The 27009-nt window shown below is 37.6% G+C and overlaps 1 protein-coding gene across 14 annotated transcripts in view; it reads left to right on the top strand.

The window, feature by feature from the left end:
* Nucleotides 1–2675: 2675 nt before the first annotated feature.
* LOC109078888 overlaps nucleotides 2676–27009 on the top strand; it is a 66308-nt gene continuing 41974 nt past the window's right edge. For 5 of the 14 annotated variants that reach the window (XM_042770448.1, XM_042770446.1, XM_042770450.1 and 2 more), the window contains exons 1-6: nucleotides 2677–2942; nucleotides 8276–8608; nucleotides 8819–9049; nucleotides 23935–24267; nucleotides 24374–24616; nucleotides 26625–26954. In XM_042770448.1, coding sequence (XP_042626382.1) covers nucleotides 2897–2942; nucleotides 8276–8608; nucleotides 8819–9049; nucleotides 23935–24267; nucleotides 24374–24616; nucleotides 26625–26954 — 1516 coding nt within the window. In that variant the 5' untranslated portion in view covers nucleotides 2677–2896. Of the gene's footprint in view, nucleotides 2943–4117; nucleotides 4463–8275; nucleotides 8609–8818; nucleotides 9050–23934; nucleotides 24268–24373; nucleotides 24617–26624; nucleotides 26955–27009 lie in introns of those variants that run through there. The other 9 variants (XM_042770452.1, XM_042770451.1, XM_042770447.1 and 6 more) reach the window with 6 other exon arrangements.

The following is a 27009-nucleotide window of genomic DNA, read 5'->3' as shown; positions in this document are numbered from 1 at the left end:
CCATGTAAAGATTTGTTGGGTCACTTTAATTGTTTAATTTTGATGAGTTTGATTCCTTTCAGTTTCTCTCATTCGACCCCCAACAAATAAATAAATACAAATATAGAGTAAGGGGTGAAGCTGTTAGAAACTTCTGGTGATTGCTAGTTAATATACATTGATAAATGAAATATTATTAAGTTAAATTTCTGTTTGGAGATTAAATGGGGACAAAATATTTTTTAACTACACAGAAAGGATTAATAGAATTAAAATTTAAATATGTATATATAACATGATACAGACATCTTAATATTTGACCAGCTTTAAAGTTCTATTACATGTTGTTCTTGAAATCCACCCTGAATCCTCCTCTATGCTGGGACCAGGATACTCCTGATTTTTTTAAAATTATTTTTTTTTACTTGTTGTTCTTGTTATTTATTATTTATTTTTTTTTATGATGTTTGAATAAAACATATACTGAATTTGAATCCAAGTCAAAACCAACACTGGATTACATTATATAATCCGATTTTAGAAATTTTCCCCCCTTTTGAACAAACCATTTTCAATATTGAATTAAATCTGACAGCTGAAATCCAGTCAAATTTCCAATGACCTCCAGGAGATTAAGGTCAGACATGAAGCAGAGGCTGAAACAGGCTGCTGTTACTATGGCAACAGATGCTGATGGAGACCTCGTGTGGTGAACCTGAGTAATGACAGAGATCTCAGTCTCATCATTTTAGAACAAACTGAGCTGCTTTATCAGCAGAAATGTTTTTACAGACTGCAGGAATCAGTGAGAGCTTTAATACACTTTCAAACCACACATGCAGATAGAGGTTTTTTTGTTGTGTTTTTTTGCGCCGCGGGATTAAATTCCCGAATAAAACGCGGTAGCGGACGGCAACACTAGTGTAATTTGAACGGGAGCGGGCGGTCTAACAATATCCCGTTCCCGTTCTTATTCACCACCGGTACAGTATGCAATCGGACTGTTATGCACGCGCTGCACGCATGCTTTAAACGTCACGCGTTTTATTTGCGTGGTCTGTTCGCAGCATGTGCATAACGATGCTCAAAGCAGGCTGTACCTGTGGTAAATATACGGCCCTCAGACAGAACAGGCAGGTTGTCCATGAGTGACAGAGCAGAGCATAAGGATGAAGCAAAGTGTAGATGTTCTGTCCTTGAAGGACGTTCAACCAGAGCCGGCGCCAGCGCAGCACTGATGAGGGGCGGCTGAGGTGACGAAAGGGGGCGATGATGACATAGCACAGAGTAACAAAATAAATAAATAAAAAACCTTTTGGGGCCCATTCACGTATTTGTCGGACTGATATTACTACAACTATTAGAATACAGGGGTCACACAGATAGAGATTCGGTCGCGAGGCAGGTCAGTGGAAAGTTTTGTGTGTGTGTGTGTGTGTGTGTGTGCAAGGTCTAGATACGTGTTTTAGAAGCTGAATTTCTTTGAACTTGAGCGCCGTGTTTTAGAATGATGTAGGCTATTATGCGCGAGAAGCTGCTAAAGACCTGAGACGAGAGCGCAGCATCCAAAACGTGGGGTTGCGCATTTACATTGAAATACAATGTAAAAGTACAGCAGTGGAATGATAAATGCGTTCTGAGTGAATTAACCTATTAAAAGCTACTTAGCAAATACAGATGGCAGAGTACTGAATAAAACAAAATCTCATAGCTACCAAATTAACAAAAAAATCTGACATCCAGGAAATAAAAATGTGAGTATGTTTTGAGTTTTATTTTGCAATTAATATAGACAATTGATTCCAGCACGACCACCAGAATTACTTAATTGTGTCTGCTTTACAACGAAACACAAGTTCATTGCAACCGATTCCCTGACATAATACATACATTGCGACCCATTTAACAGATGAATCATTTTAAGTTAGAACAACTTGAACAGCAACAAACAATAACAATACAGCGAAATAATTAACAAACTACGATCATCTAGCACTCTATTAAACATGAAAAAAAATATTTCATCATAGTTTACTCAGTCGTGCTGCTTTCTTTGTTGCACCGCTTGCGCAGGAATTTGTGTCAGAGTAACAATTAAAATGCGACTTCGTGAAACGGACTGTCCTAAATTGTTGCTATAGTAGCATCATATTATTGCTAGAAAGCCTATGCATTTGGCCAATATATTTTTTTTAAATAAACCATTATATTTCATAATTAAAATCTATTTTCACACGCACGCCCCTCGTGGCGCCGGCCCTGTGTTCAACTCGGTTTTGTTTATATTTTGCCTAGCCTATAATTTTAAATGACAGATGTCGTATTTATTAATTTTTGTCTGCGACATGTACATGCAGGTTTTAAAACTGACATGATAAATATCTTTATGAAGACTGGTTTATTTAGCTGTTTTTCCTGTATATTTGACTCACAGCAGCACAGGTCATGCTGATCCTCATATTTTCGTTTCAGTTTATTGTGAGGAATATTCCTAAAAGAGCCTAGTTGAAATTCTGATGGTCAGTTTTCCAGTGGAGTAATTATGATTTTGTGCCAGACCTCCTGGATTCAGACTTGGGTAAAAGTGGACAGAAGACATGCAAATCGTGACAGATGTTTTCTTGAGTAGATGTTTGTAAGTCAGCAATGGTTTTTATTCTCACCACAGACAGTTTTTACTTGTGGTTTGCACAAAGACAGGAAAGCACATGTCTGTGTTAGTTATTTTTGTGTTCTTGAGCTAAACCTTCAACCCCAAACTGCTCCAGTAATAATCTGAACTTCCTCTTCTCTGAAGTAGTTGAATCACTATATGGTGAATGCAGCTGAGTGTCAGTCGCTCTTCTGTCAGAGTGAGAAGTGACTGTGTGACTGAAGCAGCGTCACACTCTTCTGCTGGAGACTGGACTTTAGAGAAATGATGCTGATCTTTGGACTGATGCTGCTGCTGCAAACTGCTGCATGTGAGTCACTTTCACATCAAACTCATCTTATCACGAATCTCTCAAATAAAACACTGTAATATTCTATAAAAATCTGAAGCAATCTATTAATATTTTCTGTTAAAGTGTTTTATTTTTTTTTAATTTCTAACAGTGTTTTCATAACTGTAGAGTTAGTGGAGTATTAATTTGTGAGACAGAAGAGTTTCAGTCACAGTAATAGAGGTCAGTATCTGTGTTAAAAACCCATTAAATCTCATTTAGAAGTTTGTGGCTTTAAGTTCCTTATAGAAATTCACTTCAGATGAGAGACATTTATGATCATCATTTTGGATTTGTCAAGCAAATATTAAGAGTGTGATGATGATGATGATGATGATGATGATGCTTTTAGGAAAGAAACAGGAAGATCAGAAAGTGAGAATGAGAAGATTTAGAGAGCGACATGAACACACAGCAGAAGATTCATGAGAGCAGCAGAAGGTCTTCACATCTGTGAGAAATGAGTTCAGAATCTCAGTGATTCTCACATCAGTCCAGCTTTCACCTGCTGAATAAAACCAGGAGACAGAAGAAGCTTTCATGATAGACATTGATCTTTACATGTGTTGTGTTTATTTCTTGTAGAGTATGTTGGTGTATTTCTGGACTTTGTAAGCATTATTTATGTCAGGTCTGAACCAACTACTCATGACATCACTAATTAAACTCATTTAGATGCAGAATTACAGACTTGTGATGAATGAATTAAACCAGATTGACTACAGTGTTAGTTATGAAGGACTTTTTTAAATGATTTGTTGTACATTTGTTTTTGCATCAGTATTATTATTTTGTCTTTATGCTTTAATCAACTAGCAGTATTTTTATTTCATTACATGGAACCCCTTTTGTTCATTCATGATAAAACTCTTCTGTCAGATTGTGAAGTCATTCTGTGTGTTTATTTTCCATATCTGAATTTATTTCACATTTCTGCACTTGCTCTTTTACTTTTTACATTCACAGTTTCAGTTCAGATGTTTTTTCCATTCAAAACTGTTCTTCCTGATCCGTGTCTCAGTTTTGCAGTGTCTGGTGTTTTGCTGTTAATGTTTTGTGGTTTCAAACTTCTGCTTCAGAGTTTTTTAACGTGATCTTGACATGGTGTTCACTGGGTTTCACTGATTTTACAGTTTATTGTCACTGAGACTCAGGTGTGGATCTGAATCTCTGTCATTCAGAAAGTAGCTCTGTGCACTCTTTAGAAATGTTTTGAAACTGAGAAGTGCTTCTTCTTGTTATATCTTTTTCCTAGTTTCAGTCTTTTTTGTGTATATTTAAGAAGGAACCCACATTGACCCTCTCTGAAAAGCTTCCTCTTTCCTCTTTTTTTGTTGAAGTGTTGTAGTTTCCTGGTGTGTCAGTAGAGCTGCTGTCTGTCTGTCAGTGAAGACGCTGCGTGAGACTCTCTTCTGCTGGGATTGAGCTCTTCTGGAAACTGGACTTTAGAGAAATGATGCTGATCTTTGGACTGATGCTGCTGCTGCAAACTGCTGCATGTGAGTCACTTTCACATCAAACTCATCTTATCATGCTGAATCAATCAGATCAATCTCTGATGAACGTAATATAACATTAAGAGTCTGCAGTGATCTAGCAAGAGATCTTCTTGAATGTGTGTGTTAGTGGATTATTATAATATTTCAGTGTTAACATCACAGTAGAAGACCTGTTACCTTTTAAACCATATAAATATACACAGAGTCAGTCACAATGACCATACATGCAGTCTTTGCACTTGACCGGTTGTGTACTTGCATGACGTATTTCCTGTGTTTGGCCAAAGTGTTCAAGTTTGCATGAAAACCACAAGTTTGTGTATGTGTACTTTTGATTAACCAATGGACAAAACACAGTGTTGCAAAACTGGTGAAGTTTTTCAGATCTTTATCTAACACATTTTGTACATGTAAATTTCAAAGTATCTTTTCTGTATTCCCTATGAAGGATAATTTAATTGTGGTGCTTCTAAGTAAATGCTAAAAAAGCAGTTGCAAACGTTTTAAAAAAATCCAAAATACACAAATCCATCTCTGTACCAATAAAATGTGCAACACTTTACATTTTACACAAATTAAATTAACTTACACTGCAACATTTTCCCTGACATCTAATGATATCAGGGCACATGAGCTCCTGACCGTGATGAATGATTGAGTTATAAAAATTCAATTCAATTCAATTCAAGCTAATTGGTATAGTGCTTTTTACGATACAAATCATTGCAAAGCAACTTTACAGAAAATTAAGTTTCTACAATATTTAGTAGTAGCTTATCAGTGGTGACTGTCAGTTTATGTGCATATGGCAGATTTTTTCGGAAAAAATAATGAAAGATATAGTCAAACTGACAATGAACACTATTAACAGCAATTATTATATGATGCAATCAAACTTATAGCAAAAATTTGGTAGTTCTGTATGTTGTTTCAGGGTTAGTATCATCTGAGGTCCACTGAGGGGTTGGCATCATCTCTTCTCAGGTAGTCTGCATCCAGACTGGAGCTTGAGTAAATCCTCATGGCAAAACACAGAAACAAATAGAGACATAATTAGCGTAGCTGCTGTCCCAGCCAAGTAAAATTAATTAGTTTAACCCAAGCTAAAGAATAATAATGGGCATTTGATCAGATATAACTGCAGTCCAAAATTATGAGATGCATTATTTGAATGCTTGGCGAAAGAGATGTGTTTTTAATCTAGATTTAAACAGAGAGAGTGTGTCTGAACCCTGAACATTATCAGGAAGGGTATTCCAGACTTCGGGAGCCAAATGCGAAAAAGCTCTACCTCCACGCAATTCTAAAAACTTCCAAGTTAGTTTTTTTTTTTTTTTTTTTTTTTTTCATTTGCGCTCAAGACTCAAGTTTCTTTCTTGAAAGAGTGGGTATTATTGTTATACTGTTATACTCTAACATTTTTAAATTTGATGGGGGCAACAGTTTCTAATGTATTAGAGAATAAAGTGCCCATGTTGCAGGCATTTCTTCTAGTTCATGTATATTTTTGGTTACACATAGCAGTTGAGATAAATCAGGCAGGTCTTTGGTGGCTGGAAGAATAGTTCTGCCTAGATGGTAACGCTGAGCAATATAGCTAATATCAGTGATAAAACAGCATGCACAAAACAAGGAAATGTCAGTCATCACTTTGAGGTACAATATCTATATCAGTAAGATTGATTCCATGCGATATAATTAAATCTAGCATATGATTAAAATGATGAGTGGGCCCAGTGACATTTTGCTTGACTCCAAAAGAGTTTATTAGATCAGTAAATGCAAGTCATAATGCAACATTTTATTATCAACGTGAATATGAAATTTATCAACTGTAACCAAAGGTAATCTGCAAATTCTTTTAGGAATTCTGTATATGGCCCTGGTGGTCTATACACAGTAGCCAGAGAAAGATATACGATAGATTTGTATTGCATATCTGACAGTGTAACATTAAGCAGAAGTATTTTGAATGTAACATTAAGCAGAAGTATTTTGAATGAGTTAAACCTGTATCCTGTTTTCTGGGTAACATTGAGAATATCACTATATATTGTTGCAACACCTCCCCCATGACCAGTCTGACGGGGCTCATGCTTATAACAGTAGTTTGGTGGAGTAGACTCATTTAAACCAATATAATCATTTGGTTTTAGCCAGGTTTCAGTCAAGCAGAGTACATCAAAGTATACAAGTGTGCTGTATACTTACCCCGGACTTGTGAGCATCAGCTCAGGAGATTTCCAGCACTGCTCTCCTTTCTCTCAGCTGGGCACTGAATGCAGCTCGAATGTGTCCTCACCTGCACTCGAAGGTAGACATACATCTGCCATTAAAGCAAGTAACAGTGAGAAAAGCAATGGTAATGTGTGTGAAAAGATTATTAGCAATGCAAGCGGGATTAGCGGCAACCACGCTGGTGATGCTAACGGGCTATAAGCTAAATAACGGACTCTGGAAAACAAAATAAAACTAGTGATAACAAGGCACTCTGATTGTTTTTGTTGTAGAATGCGATAGAGGATATATATTTACACGTTATAGAAACGAAAATGATGGTGTATAAAATAGATTTTTAAGATAAAAAATAGTCGATAAAAAATTAACATGACGGAGCTCAAACTCAAGAAGACAAATCAACTCATTCTAACCTGTGAAAGTTTATCCCATTTCTTCTGGAGTTTAAATCTCTGCGGTTTTTACAACCAGAAGCTATGCATCTTAGAAAACTTGCTGATTTTTACTTTGAGTGACATGTTGACTGTTCCAAGATAGCGCATGCAGTCGAATCTACATCTACATATCTATGGTTCTTCATAAAATGTTTATTAATCAATCACCCCCTCTATATAATCAGTCTTGCATATCTGTAGGTTGTAGATTTTTTAACACTTTTTATTTGTGATTGTAGTTCTAATCAAATCCTTGTCCAAAGCAGAATTTGTGGGCAGTATTAGCCATTAGAGTTTGACAGATCTGCACTTTGAATGTAAGTTTTATGTTTAATCCATTATTTTTTTCCATAATATTGCAACTATTAACGCATTAAATCAGCAGCCTTAGTTGCAATATTTTAGAGTTTGATAGGTATGCTTTTTTGATATAGTTATCCAGTTTATATTAGTTGCAAAAAAATGTAAGAGAAAGTGTGTTTTCTTCTTCAATCAAAAGTTCGAGGAAGGATTCATCAAATGATGTCAATCCATTAAATGTGATGTCAGAAAGATCAAGACATTATTTACAAAGAAAATGTTGATATTTCTGTGTTAAAAAAAAAAAAACATTTTTTAAATAATATGAATATTTTATTTTAAGTTATTTAATTTTTTTGTTTGTTTGTTTAACAAACTGATTTTATTCATTCATTAATTAATTTATAAACCACATTTAAAACAATCCAAGGTTGACCCTGACTATTAACGCATTAAATCAGCAGCCTTAGTTGCAATATTTTAGGTTGACCAACCTAATCTATAATCCCTGAGTTTAGGGCCCGCTATCGCGAAAGCTCGGTCTCCACAATGTTTTAATCTCGATCTACGAACAGAAAGCACTCCAAAGTTGCCGGATCTAAGTAACCTGGATGGATTATGACAATGTAAAAGATCGGATAAATAGGTTGGAGCTAGGACGTGTATTGCTTTAAAAACAAAATCTAAATTTTTAATTCTATTCTCAATTTGACTGGTAGCCAGTGCAGAGAAGTTAAAATGTGAGAGATGCGATCAAATTTGCAACTACCAGTCAGCAGCCTGGATGCAGCCTTTTGAACCATTTGAAGGTCTCCAATTGTGTGTGTGTTTTGTTCTTCAGGTGTGGAGTGGAACTGCAGTTTTAATCAATCATATCCCTGTTACGCAGCCCTGGGAGACAAACTCAATCTGCTGATGGTCCGGGATGCCAGTGAATATGACCTGAATTTAAAAAAGAGAATAAACAACACACAAGATGATCAAGTTTGTAGAGTAAAATATGGCAGGATGAAGGAATGTGATCTTTATAATAACAGAACTGAAGTGACAGTCATTAATGGGACTGTGATAATAAACCGTGTGATCAGAGCAGATTCTGGAAATTACAGATTAACACTCACCGAACACTCAGGTGGCACAGAAACATCTAGAGATCTTCAAGTGATTGTTGAAGGTACAGAAACTCTCTCATCAGACTCATTCCAGTCTCATGTTCTCTAAAGATCTCACTCTCATGCAGATGAATCAGTTGAATCTCTGTGAAGGTTTTTATTCCTGTAGCACACAGTAAACACACTACAGACTCCAGTAATAGTATGAGTAATGTGAAAGAACAAGATTCTTCTGTGTTTGTCATGTGACTATCATGTGTCCCTCCCTCCAGCTCCAGTTGCCTCAGTGGAAGTGTCAATCAGCTGCTCCTCCAATCAGAGGTCAGTGTCCTGCTCCTCAGAGGGGGATCAGCTCCTCTACAGCTGGACTCTGAATGGAGATCCACAGATGGATGGAAACAGCAGCATTGATCTGGATGAGGGAACTGATGGAAACATCAGCTGCAGCGTGAAGAACCACGTCAGTCACGTACAGAAGACCATTAGAATCAAAACCTGTCCTGGTGAGCTTATTTCTGTGAATGTACAGATATCAATGTCATATGACTATAGTTTAAATGGGTAAACAGTTGTGTTGGTGTATGACATGTGGGAGTCACAATATACAAGGTGAATTGTCCCTTTAATCTTTATTATTATTATTATTATTATTATTATTATTATTATTATTATTATTATTATTATTATTAATAGTAATGGAAATATACTCTAAATTAAAAACTAAAACTGCCAGTAGGTGGCAGTAAGTGTCTTAATGAATAAGTCATTCATTCACTCATTCGATTCATTCAAATGGCTGATTCAGGAATGAAGTAACTGGCTCTCTTTATTAACAGGAAAATGAATAATTTGTTCACCTGATCCATTCAAAATGCAGATTCATTCAGAAATGAATCACCATTTTGTGTTGCACAGAGTTCTGCTGTAAGGGAGACAAACAAATTCAACACAGACACACATTCAACTTGAAATTGCTATACAATTCCAGTATTACAGTTATTTCAGTTTCACACAAGACACATGGTCTAGTATGCATGTAGCATCTACAACCTTTAACGTAAGTGTTTCACACTCATTTTTTTGAGTCTGATATTGTCTGCATACAACCCATGTACTTTTGCATTTGCTTTATATTTATGAGATTTCTTAAGTAATAAACCCTGGCCTCATTCTAATCCACTGAATTGAACATGGACCCATGATTGCAAACAGCTCCAGACTATTATTACAGAAGAGAAAACCATATTCAGGATACAAGGGATTTATTGAGACAGGAAGACAGTAAAGCAGTCATGTGTTTTTTAAAGAATAAACTCAACCAGTCTAGATCTCTGTCATTCTTCTAACAATGTAGCAAGTGCATTGGGTGTTATGGGAAGTGTTCCCGGTTCTGGTTGTCCTAATTAATGTAGCCTTAAAATCCTTTAACAGATTTGAATATTAGAAATGTGTTAGTGTGTTGTGTAAGCCAGATTAAAGAAATGGGTCTTTAATCTAGATTTAAACTGACAGAGTGTGTTTGCCTCCCAAACAATGTTAGGTAGGTTATTCCAGAGTTATGGTGCTAAATAGGAATAGGATCTGCCGCCTGCAGACGATTTTGAAATTGTAGGCATTATCAAATTGCCAGAGCTTTGAGAACGCAGTGGGCATAGCACAATTACAAAATTGAAAATACAAACAGGATCATTGAAATTTGGATGTTTCCAAATTGAACTCATTGCTTTTAAGCTGCTAACCCACTAGCAAGTGAAGTCAATAGCTGGAGGCCTTGCATGAACAATGCAGTTAACTCACTAAGAGTTTTACCTGAGGATGATTTGTTACATGTAAACCACTGATCTTTTCCCATAGAAAGTGATTCCCTATGTTTCAGAATATAAGGTGGAGGTCTACCCCTTCTCAGTGACCAGAATTTTTCCTCTGTATTGCCTATTTTCTGACAGGAACAACAAAACCTGCTCTCTTTGCCACAAGGTTGTTTGCTGTGTTCTCTTGAAGTTTGAGGATTTTCATGACTCTCTAATGATTCATGTGTTCTGGTCCACGACTCTGTGTTATTACGGTACTGCATCACCTTAAGAACTGAAATCGTCATACTTTCTTGAGCAGTGGCACATGCTTCCTCTGAACAAATCATTCCAGAAGCTTTACAGCAAGTCACTTCCTCCATGAAGTGAACATGCTTTTTAGCCCCATTGCTGTAAAGCATTTTGGGAGACATAACTCTTGTGCATTTAGCTTAGCCTTAAGATCTGCAATGGTGCCCTTGTGACATTTACATTTTCACTCAGAGCTAACTGTTCACCTAGTAAATTATCTAGCTGTGACTGAAGATCCTGAATCTTTGCCTCTGACTTTTGTATTTCTGCATTTTTAGAATTCAAATATTTACAGTTAGCATCTATACTTGAAGAGAGACGTGTCATCAAATCACGTAACCGAGTACAGTTTATGAAGTTTAAAGCCTCAATTATGTCACTATGTTTTAATTTATTTTGATGTTTACCAATTATATCCCACCATTTGAGCATTTCATCATCTGAACATCTAGGATCAATATATTCTTTCTTGAGTTTGCACAAGGTAGGCTCAACTTTTTTGCTCCATAAAGCAAACAATATGTCACTTTCGTTCCCATTCCTGAGGAGATAATCTGAATGTTGTCGGATTGATCAGTAATGGGACAATTGAAGCTACTTACAACATTCTAATTTATATAACATGTAAATGAAGAATGAAAACAGACTTACCCACTCCGTGGTCAGAAGGCCAGCTTTAATCCATTCACAATATCAACTGTGAAAAATCCTCATTCTGATGACCGACCAAAATAAATCTCAGAAAACTCACTGCAAGGGATCCCGGGTTTCAGCACCATTTGTAAGGGTTGTTTCCCTACAGTGGTTCAGGCTGTAGGATTGCCGAATGACTAAAGAAACATTATCAACACGATGGTATGAAACTGTACATTTTTTTTGTCTATTACCACCCACTAGCACATATACCAACGACGGAAATAAGCGCAGTAAGAATAGCTAAATATTTGTGAGAGCATTGCTATTGTGTGACTATATTGTATTGCAATAGGTAGCCCTTCAATGTTAATGTTGAATCAAGACTAGTTCTACCAGAAAGACTCAGGAGGTAAATATGAAATGCAAAAGTATTTATTTACAAAACCAATACAAAAAGAACAAAATTATTTTGGCATAGGCCCCATCTGTAGATTGAATCAGACGTTGTAGATTCTAGCTATTCCTGGCGAAGACTAAGGCAGGGCAAACATACCCCAAAAGAAAGAAGAAAATTAAATACCCACCAGATGAAGTACTTCTTACAAGATTCTAGAACACATGGACAAAAGAAACAAGATTGAATCAGTCATAATTAAAGTGATTATTAAAGCATTTAAGAATGCCAGACAGTGATAGAGGCCACCATAGGCCAGGTAGTCATAGAGGCCAAGAAAGGCTGGATATTGATAGAGACCAGGATAGGCCAGATAGAGCCACAATAGGCTGGTTAGAGGCCACGATAGGCCAGACAGTGATAGAGGCCAAGAAAGGCTGAAAATTGATAGAGACCACGATAGGCCAGACAGTGATAGAGGCCGGATAGGCCATACTGAGAGTTACCCATGATTTGTCTCGCGTAGCCAGACCTTTAGACTGAAGGTCTGGAATTCATGGCAGCTTTCATTGGCCAAGGCCCGCCCATGAGGACATTTGACCGACATGTCAAACAACCAGTCACGGTTCGTTTTGTTCATAGTCACGTTTCGAGGCGTGGAAATGTCACCACGATAACATACTGGTGTGTAAAACTCTTTGACATTAAAGATTCTATGCCGTGAACTTTAAATCATTTCACATACTTTTAAAAATCTGGCATTTAGCTGATCCCGATAAGCGCTCACAGTTTTAAACACGGGAGCCTTCTTCTTTTGTAGGTGGGTTTGGCACCACGGTAATTTTTGTTTCCAGTGGAACATTAAAGAACGTGACACACATCTCCCAGAACTCCTGTAGAATTTAACCAATCTGATGGTGACTTCAACACTCCTGAAGTGTTTCCACTTTATTGTCCCATATGCATCAGATGTTTAGCCAACGATCCATGGGCGTGACGTCTGAGGCTGAGACCAGGCCACAGAAAAGGCCCCGGCGGGCTTCAGTGGGAATGGCCCCGGCGGGCCACAGTGGGAACGGCCCCGGCGGGCCACAGTGGGAACAGCCCCGATAGGCCTTAAAGAAAAGCCACAAAGGCCGCAGAGAAAAGACCTAGCTAGGCCACAGATGGAGATGCCCAAATGGGCCACAGTGAGAAAGCCAAGAGGTCGTAGAATGAAATGCCTCACTATGCACAGAGAGGAAGGCCATGTAATGAACGCCACGAGATGGGTAACAGTGGGGAAGGTCACGAAAGACAGGCCACAGAAAGAAAGGCCAAGTTAAGCCACAGTAAATCATAAAGGTTTTTGGGAGTAATATGAAGAGGTATTGCACCACCACCATTAATTGCATATAGATTACCTTGAGGACAGCTTGATATTCCCTGAGATGTTTAGTGGTTCAGGTCTAATGTGGGATTCAAATACGGAGGATGACCATCTTCCCAGTAGCTTGATATCTGATGTTTGAACTCCAACTTCAACACCAGTAGTAGCCGGTGTATAGAAGCGGTAAGCCACTACTAAATATTGTAGAAACGTAATTTTCTGTAAAGTTGCTTTGCAATGATTTGTATCTAAAAAGCACTATACAAATAAACTTGAATTGAATTGAATTGAATTGAATTGAATTGAATTGAATTCTAAAGGTGACTACATGGAGCTGAACCAGCCGCAGAGAGGAAGGCCCTGGTAGGCCGTGAGAGAACGGCTACAAGAGGCCGTAGAATGTATAGCTGTTAAGGCCATGACGGTAGCCTGCAAGAGGCGGTGAAAGAGTAGATGTAATGAATAGGTGTGACACCACCACCAGTATTTACTTAATTTACCTTAAACACACGCATTACATTTTAACAAAATGCAAAAATGTTTACAAACAAATGACTGTATGCCATTTAACGCAAAGACAGCGTATTTCATGTAATGAGAAAAGCCATCACAGGCCAATTTTGTGATGGACAATAATAGTCACTTACCTGAAGGTCACAATAGGCCGAATTGAGCGAAGGCCGCTATAGGGCGAGTAATGTGGAGCCTTGATAGGCCATGTAAAGTGAAGGCCTGATGGGCTGCAAATACGTTGCAAATTAGGGTTCTAGCAGCGACTTATGAGCATATACACAGATACATAATTCTTTAGGCTAGTTTTGAATTAGGGTTCTAGCAGCGCGCTGTGATAAAACCTATCCAAACAAATCTAACTGCCAGAACCCACAGAGGAAACCTATCCCCCCAACCAAAAAAAAAACAGAAAATGATTATAAGCCTCGATTATAACTTAAAGTCCGCGTTAAATCAAAATTGACTTTACTAGCGCACATGGCTAGTATTGATGTAAACAATCTGTACAAGTTAATCCACTGAAAACAAAAATTATATTATGTTTCATATTGTGTTTTGTGTGGAAATTTGTGTAAAGTCTGAAGTAAATTCAGCAGCAACTTCCGGTTCACAAGATGAGCCAAATCTTACCTAGAACTCAAATGGAAGATGACCATATACATCAGCTTGATAGAGCCTGTGTTCATAATAGCGCTAGTCCAAAGAGTGACCTGTGTAAAGATGTGGTGAGAGCCATGGTTCTCTAAATCTGCAGCCATGGAATTCCCACAAAGCTTGAAAGACTCCATGTAACCATGGGAACCTGATGAGTAAACCCTTGCAGAAGGATAAGAATGCGTTACATTTAACAATGATGCCTTAATAGCCAATTAAACTTCAGTAGCTATTGAATTCTGTAAAAGCATAAATAATGCCCTTACACAAAGATTTTGTATAACTTTAAAGCAGATGTTTATGAGTTCAGCGGTCTTATTTATAAAACTCTCCATAGATTTCATCCTAAAAGTGTACGTATGCACAAAAGCTAGATTTTGCATACGCACAAACGTTTTCAGATTTATAAAACCATGTGTACACCAGAACCTGTGCAAAAATCCCTTTATAAATCCCAGTCAGGGGAAGATGTGCGTACGTGCATCTCCACCATGACTCCTCCCCGAAATAACCATATATGGAGCATACAATGCCTAGTTTTACTATGCATAACCTCATTTGCATATAATTTCCATGCATATTCCCATCAACATGACACTATATTTAACACCGTTAAAGGTACAAGACATCAAGGAAATATGAGATACGGAGTATAAATGCCATTTTTATTGCTAAAAATCATCCAGTATTGTTGTTATGTTATGTACAAATATATCAAAATCCATAAAAACAAATCTGTTTAAAATAGTTTTCAGATAAATATTTTAGAATAGAGTTGATCTCATTCTTTTCCACTGGACAAATAGTATTTCAATTGTTTTAAACAAGTCAAATCAAAATTAATTTATGCAGTTTTGCTGATAAGGAACATCTTTTAGTTATTTTTAGCGTATATTTATTGCAGTGTAAACAGAATTGTCTGACTCAGCGCGTTACTGACAAAGTAGCCTATTTATAAAAAACTTCCAAATTACCATTTTCTTCAAGTTGTAGGCCTATCCTTCAAATACAGTTGTATTTTTCATAATGTTGTGGAGATGCCTTCACATGACATCATCACCTCCGTGCAGCTGTTGTTGTACAGTAAGATATTATCACTGGACCTATTCCCAGCAGTGTCCGCCACAGTATCGAAGTGCGAATCATTGATCATTGTTCTCACTTAAATATTTTCTCATAACATGAGATATTCAGTTTAGTTTGAAGATGAATTATTGTGCACCTCCTCGCTGTCATTAAAACAGCATGCCACAGGAAAAGTCAACAAGCGCATCCACTAAACATGCCTAAATTCATATAATTTTTTACTTCTGCGTAATGACTTTGTTATTTCAGTGATTATCTCCATTAATGAGAGTGGAATATTTAATGTAAATGTGTATATCGAAATGAAAACAGATTTTAAAATCATTGTTTACTTCATTACTTTTCTCACTCCAGGAAAAAGAGTGCGTACGCATGGTCTAGAATGTCCATACGGTGCGTACATATTTACGCCAAGTTTATTTTTTTGCGTACGCATTTTATATGCCCATTTTATGCGTACGAAACATTTATAAATGAGTCCCCAGGACATTAAAGTCATGGAGCACAAACTAAATTAACAGAATAGTATTAATTATAACCTCCAAGTCCAAACTTTAAAAAAGTTTTAGGAGGAAATCCGGTGAGGAAGTCATCTATAGATAGGAAGTACATAAGTACATCAGACTATAGAAAGACCTTAACGTGTGCAAGTTCCAAGATGGAATACTTTAATGCTCACCACACAGAAAGAGTGCTAGCTAGTTATTTATCAGAGCAAACTAATGCCACATAGCTAAGCTAGAGCTAATCACCTTAAATATGTCCTGAAAATAGTAAAAGAATACAGATTGGACGAAAGTGTGATAAAATGCTTAGTTAGTCAATATATTGTGTATTGGGAACACTTTAGTGTTTGAGCATGCAAGAAAACGGGTTTGTTACGTTCATTCTCTTATAGAGAGGATGCTCGTGCAGAAATAGACAGCGAGGACCTCTTTGCAGAAATGGTCTATGCAACAGGAGACTTAAGTTGTAATACTTACCCCATTCCAGTACAAGGCATTCAGGAATTATTGTAGATAGACGCAAATGAAACAATGACTGAATAAACAAAGACAAAAGCATATGATTAAGACAAAAACCCCCCACCACTTTACGGTGTGCTAGACATAGTATATTTTTCAGAAAGGAATAATGCGAGCAACAATCTTCATCAGTAGGCTATAAAGATTGTAAGCCTTTAATAATGAGCCTTTAATAATGAGCCTCAAAAGAGTTGTTCCAAATATTGAATGTATTAGTTTGATTAACATCTTGATCATGCAGTGCTAGTCTGCTAGATAAACAATCACGCAACACCAAGTGCTTTATCTTGAACGTTTGAGTAAATAACCTTGCAGAGAATAAAATTTATGCCCAAGTGCCACAAGTGCATAAAACAAAATGATACTTATAAAGGTGTAGGCTGATGAAGTGATGAAGGCGAGATGCCGATGGAGACTGTCAGTCTTGTTTTCGACTGCAGGCCCAGAGAGATTTCATGCATGCAGGTTCACCTGAGCATACAAATGAAATATTTTGTTGATAGAGACACAAGCAGCGCCGACGTGACAGCTCGGAAAGCACCGGCATTGCCGCGTCCACGATTTTTCCACGGAATTTGGCTATTTTAACGCTGTTGCTTCGGGTTGCTTTACATGTCCGCGGGTTGAAGCGACCCCAATAATGTGATATTTAGTGCCTAGGGAACCCTTCTCGAAACACGATTAGGCTAGTTTTGAGTAGCAACTGCGGTTTTGAGAAAACCTGGCAACACTGAAAAGCACTCGGAACTCCGCCAATGTTTCACATCCCCTGCTGAGAAAACTCCAAAGCTATTTTCATATGTTTCATCCAACACTACTAAACTACCAAAAACATTCACCACGACACCAGAGCAATGCCAACGATCTAATGTGCATCTTGAGAGGAATGTCAAACTCGCAATAGTTTGCAGGAGACTAACTTAACTATTTGCAAGTAACCCAGGGAAAGCCCGGCAATAAGTTAAACAACAATTTGAGCAAAAACTTCGTGGCAGTATCTGCAAACACAATGAAGTGTGAGTAGAGGGCTTTTATATTCCTCGTGTTAAGTGCCTATCGGCTAGATCTAATTGTAATGTGATGAGGCATTAAAGGAGCCATGTGTAATGTCTGGCAAAAAAATCAAGTCATACTCCACATTCCATACCAGATGGGGGCAGTATGCCTCAATAAAGTGAATTGGTCTACTCTAGAGTAACAAACGAGAAACGGCATAGTCTCTATGCTCCGCCCCTACCTTCACAACAACCCTAGAGCCATAGGCGAAGCCTAAGGACGTTTTGCCTCCAGAGGAACGTTGGGTGATGTTGTGACGGCTGGGTGAAGGAAGGACTGGAAACAATAGCGAGTTATGGTTTTTAATGAAAATAAATAAACAAACAGGGAAAAAGACAATGATGCCTGGGAAGACAAAAATCCAAGATGGTGGTGAGGTGGTGAGGAATCCGGATGATGACGGTGAGAAGGCAGCAGGAGAGGATGGCACAGGAACTGCAGGGAATAGAGCCGAAGGTAAGTATTTGTGGCTGAGTGGAAGTGCGTAGAGTGGATGAGGTTCCGGGAAACCACAAACATCCAACGCAGACAACACTGAAGCCAAACAAACAGGGTAAGCGACATGAAACAACGATCTCACAAACACAAGACGTGAGACAAGCCAATATAAAGGGAATTCTTAATGAGTGACAGCTGTTGCTGATGACAATTAACGGAGACGCCCACAAACTAATCAGTGCAGACGCGAAACACACAGACTTCACCACAAAGTGCCAACACCCAGAGATCACGGTTTACCAACCGTGACAGATGTCAAGTGATTTTGAAACATGACATCTTCAAGCTACTCCCCTTCACCTTTACCAGTGAATATGTCATATTCGTTTTGCTCATATTACATTTTGAGTTGTATATACACATTATTTTAATTAAATTAATTTGACAGACAGCATTCTGTCAACATCATTGGTCAACATCAGACAGCTGATGTTGACCAAGCTAGCGCCAACCAACGTAACCAGAGCTGCCAACTCTCAAGCATTCACCGTGAGACACACGCAATTGACTCTTTTCACACGCTTTCAAAAACTTGACCGCTCTGAATATAGTGAGTGAGTGCGCGCGGCGCGGCCGCGGTGCTCTCTCTCTCTCTCTCTCTCTCTCTCCCTCTCGGGTTCATTATCATTGAAGACATTTCAAGCTTCTTAGGTAATGTTACATTTTAGCATCAGCTTGGTAGAGACGGGCTTTGGTAGATAACAGGTGAAAACCAGATCGGATCTGTGGGTAAGTTATAGCTAGCTAATTATCAAACGCAGCTACGGTTAGCCATCGCTAACATTAGCACGTTTATCGAACAGCCTTCGATACATTTCTATGTTATAACTTCCCGAAAAAAATACGCAAACATATAAAACAAACGTCTAGCGAAATACTAACAGCATCTTACTTACCAATCCAAAAGAAATGTTGCAAGTTCGGAGTCGAACCTCATTCCTTTCAAGTCCATCAGTTGTCTCCAGCGATGGAAAGCAGTGCCGATGTTTACTCTGTTTCGGCTCCTTTTCTTATCGGATTTGATTTGTGATTTGGAGCGCGGTTATTTTACCTGTAGCGGGTGGTGGTGGTAGGTGTCTCTTGCCAAGGGCTTCAGCCATCCTTCCGCTCTCTTCCCTGAACTGAAATGAAGTAGTGGGCTGTACCTTCCACACGATTGACATCAGGTTCCAGTACGCCCACAAGCCGTGCGAGTTATTCGTGTATTGCAGTTTGGCTGCTGGTTATGTTGCCCACATACCGCCTCCCATGGCCGAAACTGGTATTACGACACCTGTCGGGCCGTGGCTAGTAATGCTAATGCTAATTAAGGTTGATATCTCTGCAGCACTATAACTTGACATTTTTTTTAATGACATCATCGCCCTTATTTCTTCTCATTCTTTTGATGCGTGTAGGTCATTTTTTGGATATTTTTACCTCAATTTTTACACATGGCATCTTTAAGTCTTCCTAGTAGAACTTGCGCTGACGCTTCCATTTAGCACATAATTTATAATCAAAGTGGTTTAATAACAGAAATTTGTTATGGTTACACTAGAATTGTTTACAAAATAAAAGAAGAATGGTAAAACAAACAGTTTATTGTACCCAGCATGTATGTAAAATATTACTAGACAGGGAGAGAGTGAAAAGAGAGGGAGAGAGAGAGAGGGAGAGAGGGCAGAGCACCAAGAAGAGAGCAGTAGCAAAGAAAAGAGCCACAGTTACAATCTTCTTTTATCCTGTCCTTGACCATGTGACTAAAAATCAATTATAAGACATTCAAACTGACCAATCAGCAGATTACAGCTTCACCCACTGTGCAAAAGGTGTGACAATTAGCAGACCCCCAATGTAAACACATGAGCCCCTTTCACACTGCGATTATGGAAAATACACGGGTAATGTGTCCCGGCAATTGTTCCCGGGTCAATTGATTTTGCTCCTTTCACACTGCCAGTGATTTTCCAGAATATGTGCGTGCGTTTACACACAACCCATAAAGGTTCCGTAATGACACGTGACATCAGGATGTGATGTGTAATGTATGAGTCGAAAACGCTAGACACTGTAGCATCTGCTTAGGATCATGTACGATTGTTTGGGCTTTATGTCTTCGAAATTCCTTTTAGCCTTTTTACATTTGCATATAAATTACATAATCTGTCCCCATAGTCTAAAGTTATATGGGTGTTAAATGGCCAATGTTTACCCCCATTATCTGGAAGATGCTGAACAGATCAACTCTCTGGTCTTCCCATCTGAATTCAAACACATTCCAAGGTAACTAGATAGGCCTGCCAAGCAAACTCACATTTTCACAATATACCACACACACACACACACACACACACACACACACACATGCACACATACACACACACACACACACACACACACAGAGGTGGGTAGTAACGAGTTACATTTACTTCGTTACATTTACTTGAGTACATTTTTTGGGTAACTAATACTTTTGGAGTATATTTAAAGATGGGTACTTTTATTCTAAAGTACAGTTTTAGTGAAAAATCTGTACTTTTACTTCATTATTGTGGGCGACACTCCTCTCGTTACTTTATCTTAATGCATTACAAGTTATAAATGCTCCAGTTTATTCCAAACGCGCCGTCTACTTTTCTCTTGGCAATGAACGATGCCCATTTGCGAATGATTCATTCTTTTGAGTCAATTCTGTTCAAAAGCTTGATCAAACCAGTTGGCAAACCAGTGAATTGGTTTGCGAATCATTTTGAATGATTCATTCAGTTCCCACCGCGGGCGCTGAGCTGTCTGAAGCGGTTCACTCAGAGTTGTAACAGAAAGTTTAAGAACATCAAGAGCGTTGAAGACATGGCTTTGGATCTACAGTCAATTGAAAGCAAATCTGCAAAGGCTATTGTTTGCTAGCGATGAAGATCTTTATTAGATGAACAACCGTGTGTTCTGTCTACAGTTCAACAGGCATAACTTAGATAGGCTACATTCGATTACAGTACACGGTACCACTAACCAGTTTGTTGTATGTGTAACTTATAAATTAAATACAATGTATAATTTTTACATTAAATAAGATGTCACAGACTATGAAATGAATACCTTCCAAACCTGCGTTAGCTCTGTTCCAGGAGGAATGCCTTTGCCTAGACACAATTAATATTGATATTTTCACAATATTTACACTTGCAGAAATACACATTTGTTTACATTTTGCAGAACAGATGGAAGAAGATCCGTCAATGTGCATTTGGTTTGTTATGTTCAGATGTTTGGTAACTTAGCCATCGTGTGAGGAGTTTTCACTCTTCTCCGTGTCAGAGGTTATTTATATAGGCTATAATACATAATTAATATACTTTAAAATATGTTTTAATTCAGTGATGCAAATCAGAATTTTCATCAGCGGTTACTCCAGTTTTCAGAGTCATATATTCATTCAGAGATCATTCTAATATATTGATTTATTACCAGCGCCGGAAACAGTTTTGATGCTTAATATTTTTGGAACCTGTGACAGTTTGTTTAGTATTATTTGATGAATAGAAAGCTAAAAAGAACATCATTGATAGTAGATCAACAGATTGGAATGATTTCTGAAGGATTATTTGACACTGAAGACTGGCGTAAAGGCTACTTTTACTTTTACTTGAGTGCAGTTTTTGGTTACTCTACCCACCTCTGCTCTTCACAACATATGATCCCGGAAGTTGAGAGCAGCCTTGTGTAAACAAACAACTGAGTGTATCCAAAGCTAACCTAACAGTTAGCTGTTAGCATTCCGACTAACTGACACCATGAGAGTCTAAAATGTGAACCACTCCTCTTTCTCTCTCACTCCTGGTTTCACATCTTGTTTATACTATAACCTTCTGTATAGACTCAGTTAGGTTGGCCCCTCCTCACGTGGTTCTATTTGTGTTATTTTTATTTTGACTTTATTCTAGCTCTCTATGATTTCATTTCATTCATTTACTTTTTAGCTTGAATATACAGAATCAGCTAAGTTGATTTTAATTAAATCTGAGATTTAATTAAATCAATTTGTTTATTTTTTATTACTCCTTTAAGTTTCCTAAAGCTATTAGGACATTTTCATTTTACCTTTACCTTATTTTAGTTATTTGACCATCACCATATTCCCTCTTTGTATAGGATTACAGAAGTTCTAGCAACTGTTGTTTTCTCAATGAAGAATATTATTAGTAGGCTAATCCCTGTTTCCTCTTTACCCCTCCTCACTCCTCCTTAAGTTAAATAATGTTGTACAAATAATTATAAAATGCTATAGACTGCGAATAAGATTGCAGTTTCAAATTTTGCATATGCATTACAAAGTTTTTTTTTTTTTTTTTTTTACATGCAATTATCCAAAATAAAACCAAACAAGATCTGTAATGAATATAAAATATGTAGACAAATAAGAGTTAATGCTGTGCATCGCACTCAGCTTCATGCTCGCCGCGCAAATCTTGCACTCTGATATTTTTAGGAATATGATACACACCTGCATTTAAATGTGGCTGCATTTTTTCTTTACTTTACTTAAATTGTATGAAAGCAAGTAAAGAAGGCTCCCTTTAAAATCACTGAAGTTGTCAATTAATGAAGCTCTTTTTTACATCGTGTGCAGTTTGTTGCACTGTGGAAGCTTCTGTCACGAAACAAATTCCTCGTATGTGTAAACCTACCTGGCAATAAAGCTCATTCTGATTCTGACTGATGATAATGAGAGAACTTGAGTTTAAACATGAGGATGTTTTATTAATCCGTCCATTCTTTAGAGTTTCAATGATTTAGCTAAATCATGCAGGTTTAATTTATTCGTTTCTTGTTTTAATTAGGTCTAAATAATGGGAGCAAAATTTTACAGTGCCTAACGTTTTACTAAAATAAAAGAAATAATTTAAAAAACACTCAACAATTTCTTAATCAGTGTACAGACAGATATCTTTTTCAAAAAGCTAATTTTGGTTGGCCACCTACTGTATTATTCTCTGCTCTCTTGCGTGCAAGCACTACCTCTCTCTACAGTGCGCTCTCTCTCTCTCTCTCTCTCTCTCTCTCTCTCTCTCTCTCTCTCTCTCTCTCTCTCTCTCTCTATCCAGTCTTTCCTTGTGTTGGCATCTATGTTTAATGTGGGTATGTTTGTGTCTAGTCAGATGTTGCATGTTCCCCTGTAGTGTAGTTTAATAAACATCCATATGTATTAACACTTGGTTGTCTGTGTTTGCTGCTCACAGGACGAGGTCACTTTAACATTCCGGTTTTGTTGAATATGATTAATAATAACCCATTATGAATAATTATGTTCATCTCACTTTGAGCTAATTTGCTACAGCACATTAACTTTCACTTAAGCTTGCAAATGATCTCAGCTTCAGCGTGGAAAGTGAGGAGCTAACTCATCTCTGCTTCATTACAGTTTGCACATATTTTTTTGTCACACATATTTTTTTGTTGATCTGCCTTCAAAACTCCAGGTAAAAGCAATGTTACTAGGTCTCCAACCTGGGATCAATCCCGGAATCAATCCCGGGACATGTTTGAAAACAAGAAAATATACTTTTACAACATTTTTCAGTTGATTATGTCATGTTAGTTTTTCATCAAATACATTGTGAATTCACGTTATCCTTGAAGTTAATTTGTGCCTGTATTCAGTGTTTTTGGACTGTGGCCTTGAACTTGAATGTGAGTTATGCATCCAGGGTGTAATAATGTCCTTCAACATCTTCAACATCCACAGAAAAAAAGAAATCCATAGAAAACCTCCATATTAGGCTATAGGCTACATTGGAGCCTATTGTTTTTTGTTTTTTTACTTTTCTTAGAGTGCATTTAAATTTAAACATTGATTTTAGAGTGAAATATATTTGCTAGTTATAACAAAATAATTGTTGTTTTATTAATATTAAAGGACATTTTAGATTTAATAAATAAAATTTAATCTAAGCAATGATTTTTTTTCTGATACTTTTGTGATGGTGTGTAAAGTTGTGAATGGCCAGTTAAAAATTAATAGCCAAATGGGCTAGTGATTGAATAGTGTTTTGTGTGTTTGTGTTTTGTCCTTCAGGTCCAGATCGTTTTTGCAGTTTTTATCAATCAGATTCCTGTTACGCAGCTGTGGGAGACGATCTTAATCTACTGATGGTGCGGGATGCTCGAGATCAAGAGCTGCATTTGTATAAGGAGTTAATGGATAGCAGAGAACTGGAAGTTTTTAGAATAAAGAACAAAAAAGAGAAAAAACATGAATCCATCAGAAACAGATCTGAGTTCATCTTTGATAATGGGACTCTGATAATAAACCGTGTGATCAGAGCAGATTCAGGGAATTACAGATTAGAATTCTATCACTCAGACGGTTTAAGACCGTTTAAAAAGCTTCTTCGTATTAATATTGAAGGTACAGAAACTCTCTTATGAGACTCATTCCAATCTCATGTTCTCCAAAGATCCCACTCTCATGCAAATTAATCTGTGTCATGTGACTGATGTGACTCTCCCTCCAGCTCCTACTGGCTCAGTGGAAATGTCAATCAGCTGCTCCTCCAATCAGAGGTCAGTGTCCTGCTCCTCTGAGGGCGATCAGATCATCTACAGCTGGACTTTGAATGGAGAAATACTAGAACAAGGACCAATGGATGGAATCACCACCATTCAGCTAAATGAGGAAACTGATGGAAACATCAGCTGCAGTGTCAAGAACCACATCAGTCACGCACAGAAGACAATTAAAGTCAAACCCTGTCCTGGTGAGATCATTTCTGTGAATCAGATATTAACAACATGTGTCTATCAAAATATCTAATATCATGATTTAAACACTTATGCTGAAGTGTGGGAATTACTATACAATATCTCTTTTTCTGTCACTAGAATGTATCTAGGCTATTGAACATATTTTCTATTGAAGAATGTTATGTGGTGTGCAATTATTTGTAAGTAAACTCACAGCTATAAAGCAGTTCTGTCCACCACATTACAGTTCCATATCACTTCACCAAATGATTTTAGTTATTTCAGAGTCCTCACAACAGCAAATGAACCAAAACCCACAAAGACACTGAAACAGCTAAGAAGTATGACTAAAAATAGGAGATTTTTTTTTCCAATAAGTTACCTTCATTATCACCTATGGGAAGTGTGCTTTCATCCATCTTCTCTCTCGCACACAAACATGAACTTGCACACATGCAGTTGACTGAAAAACATAACATTTCTCCCTAGCGAGGTAATGATGGCACTGTTCTTGAAGCAGATAAACTTACAGTTTCGCTATTAGTGGAAACGCTGCTTCTGAACTCTTAATCCTCTTAATCAGGGAAGTTGGGGAAGTCGTGGACTAGTGGTTAGAGAGTTTGACTCCTAACCCTAAGGTTGTGGTTCGAGTCTCGGGCCGGCATACACGACTGAGGTGCCCTTGAGCAAAGCACCGAAGCCCCAACTGCTCCCCGGGCACCGCAACATAAATGGCTGCCCACTGCTCCGTGTGTGTGTTCACGTTGGATGGGTTAAATGCAGAGCACAAATTCTGAGTATGGGTCACCATACTTAGCTGTATGTCACTTCACTTTTTTTTCACTTAACCTCTCTCTCTCTCTCTCTCTCTCTCTTTCTCTGTCTCATAACTGCACTATTCTTCATATCAGTGCCTGTTACTAGCTCTAAAATGACATTTTGAAATTAGCAATGGAGCCCTAAAAAAAGAAGCTTTTGAGACACGTCTGTCTAGTGTGTGTACATAGATAACAATGGAAAAGTAGTGCAGTGGAATGTGTGAACAGCCCCATATACAGTCCTTTGACGTCACCTACTCACAAGCTGTGTCACAATTCAAAGACTGCATTCTTCGAAGGCCGCAAAGGCCGGACCGAGCATTGTTAAATGGGATGGTCTAGCCTACAGAGGACTGTTCTTGTTGCAACTGAGACAACTGCTGTTGATGAGCAGCAGTAACATTTGTACTGGACAGTTTTAAAAGTTATATTCAACTGCCTAAAAACAAAACAGGGTTAATCTAAACATGTTTACCAAGGTGTATTTATATACATAATAATGAGTACAAATGATATAAAATTGTGTCTTGGTAATATATCGGCCAACATTTGAACTGCTTTACTTCTTTATTTTACATTTTTTATCATTACATAAATTTCATTATTCGAGTAATTCTGGGGTAGAGTAGGCCAAGAAGGCTCCATCTTTTATAGACTTTGTTTCATGAGAAACGAAGTGTGCATTTGGAGGCCGCATTTGAAGAAGCCTTCGAATTGGGACAGACTTTGTTGCGCAACGGTGACGCAATCAGCCTCCAATTGCACCCTTCAAAGGATGCAGCCTTGAATTGAGATGCAGCTAATTGTAGCGGGACACAAGCCTCGTAGTGTGCATGAAAAAAATACATAAAAAAACACTAACACACAGACCACTTCTTATTAACTGTTTTTATTTCTCAAGGCAGTTATTATTTATATAAAATATTATTGTTACTGAACAATAATACTTAATGAACAATTATAATAATCATTATACAAGATTATGAATTTTAAAAAATAAGCCTACTGTGATGAAAAAATATTTCATAATTTAAATATTTAAATAGAATAATTGAAATAATTAAATGTTTATGTTCATGTTAATTTTACTGAATGTGGATTTCACTGTGTGTGTGTGTGTGTGTGTGTGTGTGTGTGTGTGTGTGTGTGTGTGTTTGTGTGTGTGTGTTTGTGTGTGTGTGTGTGTGTGTGTTTTGTTCTTCAGGTCCGGATCGGTTCTGCAGTTTTAATCAATCAGATCCCTGTTACACAGCTCTGGGAGACAAACTCAATCTGCTGATGGTGCTGAACACTAGAGAATATGACCTGAAGATATGTAAGAGGATATACAACACTCAAGATGATCCAGTTTGTAGAGTAAAATATGGCAGGATGAAGGAATGTGATCTTAATAATAACAGACCTGAAGTGAACATCATTAATGGGACTGTGATAATAAACCGTGTGATCAGAGCAGATTCTGGGAATTACAGATTAACACTCTTTCACTCAGACGGCACAGAAACATCTAGAGATCTTCAAGTGATTGTTGGAGGTACAGAAACTCTCTCATCAGACTCATTGCAGTCTCATGTTCTCCAAAGATCTCA

Source organism: Cyprinus carpio, chromosome A14, assembly GCF_018340385.1.
Source record: "Cyprinus carpio isolate SPL01 chromosome A14, ASM1834038v1, whole genome shotgun sequence".
Classification (NCBI taxonomy): Eukaryota; Metazoa; Chordata; class Actinopteri; order Cypriniformes; family Cyprinidae; genus Cyprinus; species Cyprinus carpio.
Note: the sequence above shows the minus strand (reverse complement) of the source record. Positions and strands in the feature narration are given on the sequence as shown.